This window comes from Oryctolagus cuniculus, chromosome 5 (assembly GCF_964237555.1).
Source record: "Oryctolagus cuniculus chromosome 5, mOryCun1.1, whole genome shotgun sequence".
NCBI classification, from domain to species: Eukaryota; Metazoa; Chordata; class Mammalia; order Lagomorpha; family Leporidae; genus Oryctolagus; species Oryctolagus cuniculus.
The window spans coordinates 166267672-166279992 of NC_091436.1; the positions used below are offsets into that span (position 1 = coordinate 166267672).

Consider the following 12321-nt stretch of genomic DNA (forward strand, 5'->3'; position numbering starts at 1 on the left):
TGGGGCACAGTGGGCAAAACCGCCACCTGCAGTGCCAGCATCCCATATAGGCACCAGTTCAAGACCGAGCTGCTCTACTTCTGAACCAGCTCTCTGCTGTGGCCTGGGAAAGCAGCAGCAGATGAACCAAGTCCTTGGGGCCCTGCACCCGTGTGGGAGACCCAGATGAAGTTCTTGGCTCCTGGCTTCAGCCTGGCTCAATCCCAGCCAATGTGGCCACTTGGGGAGTGAATCAACAGATGGAAGACCTCTCTCTCTCTCTCTCTCTTTTTCTCTTCGTGTGACTCTTTCAAATAAATAAATAAATCTTAAAAAATACAAGAACAAAAACTGGTGTAAGATACTGAGAGGCACCGCACCAAACAGAGGGCTTAGACGTAATTTCACACCGTGAAGGACTAAGCCTTCCGCTGCAGCAAAGTCTGCGTGCCCCATCGGCCGACAAGACGATTCTGGAAAACTTACTAGCCCAAGATGAAAGACCTACAGTCACTATCTCTCCCAACTGACCCGAAGTCACAGCCACTAGGTGACAAATTTCACATTATTAGAAAGGAAGAAAACTTCCATTCAGCTTTCTCAGTGCCCAGCTCTTAGAACAGGCAGCAACGCAGGACTCTGCCATTACAAACAAACACCAATTAGAGAACTTTATAAAAAAAAAAAACATATTGCAAAACAACCATCAACTAAGAAAGCATATGCTATTTCCATAACAGGAATAAAATGCAATAAAAAAGCCAACAATGTCCTAGAAATGAAAGTATGAATATAACCCCCCCCCCCAAAAAAAAAGAAAAAAAAAAAAAAAAGAGGATAAATGAGGTAGAACAAGAAAATGTCCTAGGTGGAAAGTAGAACAAAATGCCAACCATGAAAGATGAGAGAAAGTTAAGTACATGAGTAGAGAAGGCCCAGTTAGAAAAAACAGAAAATGGGGCCAGTGTTGCAGCATGGCGGTAAAGCCACCACTGCAATGCCGGTACCCCACATGGTGGAGGTTCCTGTCCTGGCTGCTTCACTTCAGATCCAGCTCCCTGCTGGTGGCCTGGGAAAAGCAGCAGAGCATGGCTCAAGTGCTTGGGTCCCTGCTACACACATGGGAGGCTTGCAAGAAGTTCCTGGCTCCTGGCTTCAGCCTGGCCCAGTCCCAACTGTTGCAGCCATCTGGGGAGTGAACTAGCAGATGCAAGATCTCTCTCTCTCCCTCTCTGTAGCCGGCCTTTCATATAAATAATCTTTAAAGAAAAACAGAACAGTGGGGAAAAAAGTGTGGCAGACAGACAGGAAGACAATATCCCAGAGTAGGTGGCCATAATCCCCCTGCTGTAAACAGCCTATCTAGTGACCCACAAAATATACAGAAAAAAGATCCAGACACCAAGGTACATTACAGTGAAATTTCTTTCTTTCTTTTTTAATTTTTTGACAGGCAGAGTGGACAGAGAGAGAGACAGACAGAGAGAAAGGTCTTCCTTTGCTGTTGGTTCACCCTCCAATGGCCGGTGCCCTGCGCTGATCCGATGGCAGGAGCCAGGTGCTTCTCCTGGTCTCCCATGGGGTGCAGGGCCCAAGCACTTGGGCCATCCTCCACTGCACTCCCTGGCCACAGCAGAGAGCTGGCCTGGAAGAGGGGCAACCGGGACAGAATCCGGCGCCCCGACCGGGACTAGAACCTGGGGTGCCGGTGCCGCAGGCGGAGGATTAGCCTAGTGAGCCGCGGCGCCGGCCTTACAGTGAAATTTCATAACACAGGACATTTGTTATAAAAAGGGGAGAAATGTAAACCCTTTAAAAATGCCCAACAGGCTCTCTCAATTGCAGTACTAGAAAATCAAAAGTGGAACAGTTACAAAATTACCAAAGAAAAATAATTCGAACTTAGAATTCCATCCATGCCAAATCAGCAAGAGTAAAAGGAATTTTTTTTAGAGAGATAAGGTGCCACAATATATTCCTTCCAGTTGATTCTCTCAGGAAGCTTTTGAAGATGTGTTATCACACAAGGGGGTGAAACATGACAAAACGACACTGGACACAGGAGACAGAATGAAAACAGAAACAGAGACACCGGACTACCAGGATGGCACAGTGACCAGTGTGCATCAGACAAAATGCTTTGCCTTTAAAGTTTCTCGTTCCCTTAATTTTGTATTTTAGTTTAAAACAAGTAGCTGAGTCATCACCTGCCTCTCCCAGGGCGCCCGTTAGCAGGAAGCTATAATCAGAAACAGAGCTGGGCCTCCAGTCCCCGCGCTTCAGTACGGGTGTGCAGGCTCAGCCCTGCGCTCTCACCCAGTCAAACAAGCTTGTGTGGTGCTAAGCTAAGCGGGCCTCTGCCCCAAAGGCTTCACGAACTATCAACACTACAGGACTACAGTTACCACCTGTTTTACTAGTTCAAAAAAAAAAGTAAGCTTAGCCTCTTTAGTATTCCTCTGTCATAAAGAGAAACAAATGTTTCTTCTGAAGATTACTTAGCTGAGCTTCAAATGAGCGATAATACATTTAAATTCGAAGGGAAACTACATAAAAGAAAATCTCATCAACGGAGGCACTGGACTTCCAAAGCCTCCAACTCCCTAACTCGAAAGGGCAACACAAAGGTCCGTGATGCACTTTTACCTTCTCCGAGGAGACCTGCTTCTTCTCCGAGGAGACCTGCTTCGCCTGAGTGGGGAGCGAGACCTTCTTCTAATGGGGGTTCTGCTTCTTCTTCGGGTTGGAGACCACCTATTGATCGGGCTGACATCCTTGGATCTTTCGCGTCTACTCAGGATATCATCTCGAGGTCGTGTTCTTCAGAGGATCAAATGCAAATTAACAGAAAAATCGATCAAATGCAATTAATCTGTCCGACATATAAAGAGGAAATTGAGATGGTGTTTTGTGACAAAACTTAAATCAGAAAGCCACGATGACATTTTGGTGTTATGTTAGGACAGAAAAGAAGGCCTATGTCCCCTGATCTCACAGTCGGAAGAACTACTAAAAGTTATTCATAATGTTAGTCACTTGATCTCATTTCAGACAATAATTCTAAATCTGTCCAAGTAATACTACTACATTTATTCAGTCTGAAGTTTTTCTCTACATCTTGAAATTTTTACAAGAGTGTACCCCAAACCCTTTAATTCAAAATCACTTTTCAACACCTATTTCAAAAGTACCTCCCAATGAGTTTTATGCTTCTTTAATGTGGCATTTGTATTACTTAATTTTTAAAATTAGGTCTTGAATATTCCTTACTATTTCAGATTTGGATAAGCCATACCTGTCAGGCAATTAAAATAACCTTTGCCCCATTTGCTGAAAAACATAAAAATACAATGCCTTACACACTTGGACATGGCAGATAGAACCTGCAAGAATCCCTCTGATCCAGCCAAAATCGACAAGGTGGACTTTGACTCACATCCATAGCACTTCTTGGTAGGGTCACCTGAGGACCTATTTTTATACACAAAACCTCTGCACATACACCTTCTCAAAGACCACTTATAACCAACATCCTCCTCTTTGCCATCACCCTACGACCAGAGCTGTGGATCTCCTTTCTCCTGTCTGCTCAACAACATGACGGTTGTGTTTATTAACACTAGGAACTTATTCCTATCTAACTTTGATTTGGTACTCATTATTCAACCTTCCTTCGTCCCCTCCCTCCACCCCCAGCAATTATTATTCTATGTTCAGACTTTTTTTTTTTAGTTTCCATATAACATATTGTCCACAAGATCCACACATTTTTGCTGCAAATGACAGGATCTCTTTACGGCCAAGTAATATTCCACTGTGCACATTTTCTTTTTATCTAGTCATCTGTTGATGGATATCTTGGCTGATTCTATACCTTGGCTATTGTGAATAGTGCTGCCATAAACCTGGTGGAGAAGGTACTGCTTTGATATATTGATTTCATGTCTTTTGGATACATACCCAAACAGGGAAGCTGCAGGATCACGTCAGTTCTATTTCTAGTTTTTAAAGGACTCTCCGTAATATTTTTTCTTACTGGCTGTATTAACTTATATTCCAGCCAGCTGTGTATTAAAAGTCCCCCTTTCTCACTAGCATTTGTTACGCTTTGCCTTTTGGAACAGCCATTCTAACTGCAGCAAGGTGATACCTCATTGTGGTTTCTGATTTGAATCTCCTTGACAGCCAGTGATACTGAGCATTTTTTCATATATTTGTAGGCTACTAGTAATTATTTTTTCCAAAAAGAGAAACGAGAGTATTATACAATATCCTAGTTAATAAGGGTCTGGGGAAAAGGACGTAGTCATGAAGAACTTTTCTGGAATAAAAATCTGGCAGTAAAATTCCAACATGGTAAATGAATATACCTGGAGACTTTGCAAGTCCATTTCTTGAATCTAGTCTACAAAGAACCCACACACATCTTTGGTCATTTGTACATACAAATGGGAAAACTGGAACCATATTAAATTTTTATCAATTTCAAAAAAGGAATGATTAATTATGCCACACCTATACTGTGTCAATACCATGTTGCAGTAATAAAGAATGAAAAGGAATCTGTATGTACTGACATACAAGTGTTTTTATGGAAAAAAATAAGGCAAGCCGCTTATTAAATTGAGTCATCTGACTTTCTGTAAGAAAAAACCACATACACATAACTTATGTGCAGAGAGAAAGGCTACAGGGGCACAAACTTCCTTAGATGTGGCAGTAAAAGGATGGAGGGGGATCATTTAGCAACTTTTGCATTATGTGGATTTCTCTTTATTAGGTACCTCTTCTGGAATTAAAAAAAAATGTGTCAAATACTGAGCTCCAATACTTAATAAACTCCTCAGAATTTCCTCTTCAAACTGAAAAATCTACCAGGATAATTAAGGAATACTTCAAAGAACCTTCCCTAAGACAGCACTTAAGAATCAACATTCTTGAAATTTCTGAAACCATGATGATGTAAAGTTCAAGGTCAACTTATATTTACACCTATACACTGAAATTATTAACATGAATATATCCAACGGCTAGGAACTCATAACATCCTTTTTTTTTTTATAACATCTTTATATTGTATAAACCAACATCATTTTAATCATCAAAATTAGGCTGTTAGTTTCATAATAGAGAAAATACTTTCAAGGTAACTTACACTGGTCTAAACAACCCCTCCAAGAATCCAGTTATATGATCCTAAGTACACAGCTTCCTCACTCATCAAGCCACACGAGTCATGATAACCACATGGAGATTTATGAGAACTGGTACACTGCTGCAATCCATGAATTACGACCACTGCTGACACAGAACAAAATCACGGATACTATCCTTCCCAAATTTTAGAAGTACTACTTTTCTCAGCAGTGAGATAACTGTATGAACAGGACCAAAAAATGGTCTAAAATACACAGTGGTTTCAATGTGTAGTATTAAAATTTAAAATCACACAAATACAAGAGAATGGACAGATCATAAGCTTTAAACAGCTTACTCCCCGCCATGCCCTTTTAAAGTTTTCACCTATGTTGTTCAGTGAATAACCGGCCAAATTATCTGGATTTAAATCAAACACTAAATTAAATCAAGAACTAAAAAAATCAAGCTCAGTATCTGTAAAATGTTCATTGTTAGAAGTACAAATATTACTAGCTAATAAACTGGATTATGTTTAAAATTGCAAACTCACTACTATTTCATTTTTAATGGTTCTTTCAAGTCTGGCGCACTGGTAAACAGCACTGACGATTTGTAGACGAGTTACCTTGGAGAAGAGAGCCGCCTCCTGTCGGGTTCCCTTCGTTTTCGTTCTAAGGATCTGCTCTTTGCTCTTCTACCTGGAGACAGAGTCCGAGACGGGGATTTGCTCTGCTTGGACCGCCTATCATTGATGAGTGGAGACCTACTCCTCCTTGACTTATCGCGCGGCCTCGGAGACAAACTTCTTCTCTTAGGACTGCGACCAGGTCTTCTGCTGGGGGACCTGTTTTCTTTCCCAGATGAAGCATCCTTAGAGGGCGACTTAATTGGCTTCTTTTCTTTATCAATTTCAGAGCGTCTGGATTTTCTTTCTTTGGATCTTGATCTTCTGTCTTTGGATTTACCTCGTAAGTCAACTGGGGACCTTGACTTTTTACCTCGATCACGACTTCTACTCTCATTTATAATTGGCGATTTTTTCCTATCTTTTGACTTATTTTTGTCTTCGATTTTAACCTTATCATCGGTAGGAGATCTGGCCTTCCCAACTTTCTCTTGAGACCGCCTTCTCAGGGTAGGAGATTTTGATTTTCTTGCTTGATCTTGAGATTTACTTCTTTTGGATGGACTTTTTGATTTTTTCCTTTCCTTTGACTTGCTCCTAGTCGCTTTCTCTTTAACCACTTCAATACCTCCCTTACTTTTCTTTTTATCCGACCTGTGTCTAGTCCGTTCTTTGGATCTGCTTTTACTTCGCCTTTTTGTACTGTTTTTATTGTCCACAAGTTCAAGTTTTCCCCTTGTACCTGAAGATCTAGTACTAGCCCTATTTCCATTCCTCGCCTTTTCATGGATCTCCCCTTCTTCCTCAGAGCCAGACTCATAACCTTGTAGGATGAGCCCCATCCCAGACTGGACCTTGCCTTCCATTAACTCATTATCAAGTTCAGCTTTAATCAAAGCTCTCTGTTTTTCCAAGTCTTCTAGCAAAGCTAAATCATCAAGTTTAGTTCTTTTTGCTGGAGACATAGCTTCTTTGTCAGAAGCATCAACAGCCTCTTTCCTTTTGTGTTTCTTATGTTTATGCTTGTGTTTGTGTTTTTTATCCTTGTCTTCTTCTGAGGAATGTTTATGTTTCTTGTGTTTACTTCTGTGTTTATGCTTCTTTTTTTTGTGACGACTGTGTTTATTTTGAGATTGGTCTTCTGATACTTCTCCATTTTCTTCATTCACACTCTTTTCAGAATTATCAGCATCCTCCATCCTATAAATGCACAACTCATGTTAAAATCACATTTATCAAATATTCAGTCAGAACAACATAACAGTATTGACAGAATACACCTAAATGCACTATGTGCAATTAGTCACTAATTTTTTCAGAACAGCTCCAGACATTTATTTCAAGGAAGGTCTATGACAAGAACTGATCTGCGTGTTAACGGTGTATATACATCCCTAAGGGTTAAACCAGGAGTTAGGACTTGGCTTGCAGCTGCCACTCTCCAACCACATGACATTACGCTGGACCAAACAGAAGGACTTTTTCTAGGTCAACTAGCAGTCTAATATCAGCAGTTTCATATGGTTCAGCCCAATGTCTCTTCAGTAAGTTATTCAATCCCTCTGAATTCCAAATGAGAAATTAGTTTCCAAAAATATGTTTAGTTAGTAAGCGCTATGCTGACAGGAAAAAAATTTAAGGGGTAGGGTGTTTCTTTGCTTTCAAAATGTTTAGGTTATGCTCAGCTAATGAATTTAGGAGTCTAAATTAATTTATCAAGTTCTAGGTGTTTAGTAATTTCAGATTAAACACAGGTCTAATTATATTACAGATGCTCAATTTGTAATGGGGTTATGTCCCAAAAAACCTGTATTAAATATTGAAAATATTAAGTTTAAAATTTCATTTCATAATGTGTTCAACCTACTGAACATCATAGGTTAGCAAAATAGTATTTAACTTTCCCCTTTAAACTATTCCATAATAAATCATCACATCATAGAATATGAGATCAAAAGCAAACGTGCCATATACTTCAAATAGTTCTTTGTGAGGTAAAATTCATAGTCTATTCACCACTCTCAACAGTTCTTAAAAACCACCAACTACACGTGAACATTAATCAGGAGGCAGGAAAGTGAATATGTCTAAGGCCAACACCTATTTCCCTCGTGGAAACTGTAGGCCAGCGGGAAAGAAAATCCTGTAGAACAACCATGAAACACTGGGGAAGAGCATGACAGAAACAAATAAAGGTGTTCCAGGAACACTGAAGGATATGTTGAGAATGGTCAGGAAAAGTGTTTCATAGATCACAGGGGGAAAAAAAAACCCGATTATTTGTTAAACTAAAGCTATTTATGGGGAAGAGAGGAAATATTTATCAAGAAGGGATAAGTATAAAAGAATGGTTGAGTAACACTATTCTGAAGAATGAGTAAGGAACTAACCACAAGGGGAAAGGGACATTTCAGATAAGGAAAGCAGGTGTCAAAAACCCACAACCTTATACAGCAAACTACAAGATAAGCATTGCCAGGGTATCAAACTCGTGGAATAAACTAACAAGGTGGATGACAAGGCAAAGTGAGTGATCCTGGGAATGAGTAGCTGAGAGAGGACTAGAGGTCCCCAGAGTCACGGAGGCCCAGGAGCTGCAGCGCCATTGCTGGCTGGGTTGCAGTAACGACACGCTACTTCCGAGAATTATGGCAGAAGTCGGGGTATACAGCCTGGTCCTCTGGCCAGGTCTCATGTCTTCGGTAAACGATGAGAAATTATTAGCTGACAACAATGAGTGTAGGAAACACACAGCTACGTGGCAGCCTGCCAATCTTTATCTGCTATGTTGGACTATACAGAAGAGGAAGGAGGACCACAAGGGATGTGTACACAGAGCTGTATCCTCCGGCAAAAATCAGGCCCAAATCTCTCTAAAAGGAGTATAAGGAGACGCACGTAGAGTAGTGTCCCACAGATCATCAATGTTTCTGAAACACTTGGGGAAAAAAATGCAGTATTTTTGCATTAAAAATAAACAAACAAACAAACAAAACCCAGGGGCCAGGCCGTGGCGCAGCAGGTTAAACTGCTGGCAAGGGTGGCTCTCAGAATGGAGTGCCAGTTCGAGTCCTGGCTGCCAGGCTTCTGATCCAGCTCCCTTCTAATGTACCAGCAGGCAACAGACTGGGTCCCTGCCCACCACATGCAAGACCCAGAAGGGGCTCCTGGCTGTAGCCTGGCCCAGACTTGGCACTGCAGCCATTTGGAAAGTGAGCCAGTATCTCTACCTGTTACTCTGCCTTCCAAAAAAGTAAATAAATCTGAAAAACAAACAAACAAACAAACAAACAAAAAACCCACAGATTTAAGTCGAATATCCAAAGACATCTCAACTCCGCCGATAAAGTACAACAGCATAGTCATCCAGCTAAGCTCAAAGAATTGCTGAGTGATTGAGCAGTCCCAGAACCACCTCCTCCTAGTTACACAGTGGTGGCCAAGTTCAAGATCTCCAAGGTAGCTCATCCAGAAAGAGGAGAAAACAACAGCACCTACCTGCAAGGCACTCTGAGAAGTAACAGGTGTTAAATGCTTAGACTAGTGCTCGGCAAGAATCAAGTGACCCCAAAGCAAGCTGTTACTACTGTACAGCGGACAAACCCACTGATTCTCAACACCACCGTGAAGCTGACCGAATCCTGCCAGAGTATGGACTCCAAACTCAAATCACGCCATTGAACATGACACAGCTATCACTCACTATCTGGGGTAAGTTGCTCCCCCCTGCCTCAGCTTCTCCAGCGGAGAAAACTGAGGAGAAAACTGTCAACAAATCACAGGTTTGTCATGGTAATCACATGGCTTCACAGGATAAGTCTGCCCCATCGTGTGCTCAAGAAGCGTCCATGTGACAGATGAGTTACCGAGGAACGAGGAGGTTTAAGGGACAGGCTGAGGTCACACACAATCAAGTCAGTGCGAAGGCTGGTACCACATTCCGAGTCAGCCAGAGCAGCTCTTCCACTCGCGCCAAGGTGCTCTCAAAACGTCAGACTCTTCATGAAAGCTGATGGCTGCTTCCCACCTCAAATGAAAACTAAAATGCTTTAGAAGGGCCTGTACTTAACAGCCCAACTTCCCAACGCTCTGCCCCTGCTCCAGCCACACGGCATTCCTCGGACAACAGGTGAACTGTCCCCAGAGGGCCTGGGTGCTACCAACGTTCTTACTGCTCTCTCGCCAGGAATGCCTTCCCGAGACACACACTGCTGGCTCCTTCTGCCCACCTCAATGTCACCTTCTCAACCAATTCATTTTCATCACAACTCTCACCCTACACACATTCCCCTTCTATGCTTTATTTTTCTCCAAGGCAGCTGGCAGCACCTAATGTATTGTTGATCATAACAGAAGCACTAGGAGAGCAAAAATTTTTATCTGTTTAGTCATTGCTCTATTCCTAGGGCCTGGAAGATTATCTGACTTGTAGTGGGTTAAATAATAATGCATATTCACTACTACTACAAGCTGTATTCACGAATAAAGCTGTTTTTCACTACCTATTACAGACTCATAGTTTTTGAAAGTTGACTTTGCTTTTGCTGTTTTATGTTCAGTGCCTCACACAGCACATTCCCATCTGCCGAACATGCAATAACTATGATTTAAATGTAATCACCTCCTCCCCAAATTAAAATCTGGCTTTTGAATCTTCATCTTATCTAATGCTCTCCATAGACAATTTGCAAGTTTTCTGAGTTTCAATTCAAAATTCTTAAACAGTTCACAAAGAGAAAACAATTTCCTTCAACAGAAAATCTAGCTCCGAAGAGCTTCTGGGAGTCAGGCTGTCCATCAGGATGCCCAGAGTTCCTGTGTCCAGCCATTCTGACGAGTGACCGGATAGCACATCAAGAATAATGGCCACATTCCTGATCAAAGAGCCCAGGCTCCTCTGGGCCAATTACGGCCACCCTAACAATCCCAGAGTCCTCTCACACCAGGGCCAGGCATACGGCAAGCCTTCACTCTTCCCAGCTCTCTCCTGAAGCAAAGTTCACAGAAAAACAACAACTCACGCTTGACTAGGTCAAGCAAGAAAACTCGAAGTCAGTGAATCCGTGGCATAACACGTCACAATGAGCCTATGGGAAAGACAGTTACAAACAGGTTCATTAAGAGTTTCCTTCTAAGCTTTAGGAAAAGGTTTGTTAAATCTGATGGTCTGCCTAGGCAGTTTATATGGTCAATTTAGGCCATATAATTTCATACATCTGAATTTACACTTCGACAGTTACATGTTGCAATTCAGCATCACATGTTAAAAAGGGCAGACGTGTACACCAACTCGGTCTACAGCAGGTCAGTCCTAAAGCAAGTATTTACTGCGAACCTACGAAGTACTGGGTAACACCTGGAATCACATGACTTGGGAGCAAAGCTGAGTGGGACTGCAGACAACATGGGATGTTTAACAGGGCTGTTCATTTGTCCCCTTTCACTTCCAAACAACCAGGTGTTGGGGCTTCTGGCACAATGAAAGCAGTCATGCAACAACTTTATAAAGTGATCAATCACCAATAATCAGTATTATTTTGATTTCCCTTTCACATATTTTCCCGAAGAATAGACTTAATTTGGAAAGCATTTGATTTATGCTTTGAAAACACAGAGTACTTACTAACCGAAATTTGTGTGATGGGCAAGTTGTCAAGCCACACAACTTCAAAAATTAAATGGTAGCAAAGGGACAGACTACTCGTTTACAAGGAAAATGATGAACTCGGCTTCTCTGGCAAATCAGAGCACTTTAAATACACAATTGAGATTAACACAAAGTAAAAATGAGAATCAACCCAAAAGACCAACTAATCTTAAAAGAGACCTCCTATCTGCCCCCTTTTCCAAATCAGGTTGGGTAATTAGTTTCAACGAATTAGAAATGACCCATCCAACACAAAAAAATCTTTCTGGGACACTGGATAGAAATAAGAACTTACTTCATTTACTCAAAGAGGGTGGGCGAGAAAGAAAGACCCCGCACCCACAGGTTCACTCTGGAATGCCTGCAACACAGCCAAGCTAGCAGCTAGAGTCCTCCGGGGGGGGGGGGGTGGCAGAAGACCCCAGCAGCCCACCCATCACCTGCTGCCTCCCGGGGCAGGCATCAGAAGGAAGTCAGAAGTGGAGAGCAGCGACTCGCACCGATATGGGATGTGGGATCCAGGTGCCCAAAAAGGTCACTTAAAATGCTGCACCCAATGCCGGCCTCCCTAAAACGGGATTTTAAGAAGCAGCAGTAATGTACAGAGGTGGGCCAGCTCCAGGGCAGCAGTACTCGGTGCAAGCCTAGTTTCTTAATATCCGTATGTTTCAGCTTTCGCCAGTAACTGTATCCACCTCCAGGGGCTGCGGCAAGGGTTCAAGCAGTCAATGGCCACAGCTTTCAGCGAGCGCAAGCAAGCGCAGAGGGGCTGAACTAGACACTGGCCGCACCGAGAGAGCTTACAACGTCAACTTACTCATGTTTATTTAGTTGAAAGAGGAGCTTCAGAGAAAGCGATCTTTCATAGGCTGCTGCTTCTCTCCCCAAACGACCCCCAGCACCTACGGCTGGAGTCTGGGGTCTCTCCCGG

At 42.3% G+C, this 12321-nt stretch overlaps 1 protein-coding gene across 20 annotated transcripts in view; it reads right to left on the minus strand.

Moving 5' to 3' along the window:
- Window positions 1-12321, minus strand: part of PRP4K (pre-mRNA processing factor kinase PRP4K) — a 34933-nt gene that overhangs the window by 21094 nt on the left and 1518 nt on the right. For all 20 annotated transcript variants that reach the window (XR_011388839.1, XR_011388837.1, XR_011388838.1 and 17 more), the window contains exons 2-3: window positions 5744-6943; window positions 2626-2799 (exon numbers count right to left, since the gene is read on the minus strand). Coding sequence is in view for 1 of the 20 variants with exons in the window: in XM_051855894.2 (XP_051711854.1) it covers window positions 2626-2799; window positions 5744-6943 (1374 nt within the window). In the remaining 19 variants the exon portion in view is untranslated. The remainder of the gene's footprint in view (window positions 1-2625; window positions 2800-5743; window positions 6944-12321) is intronic.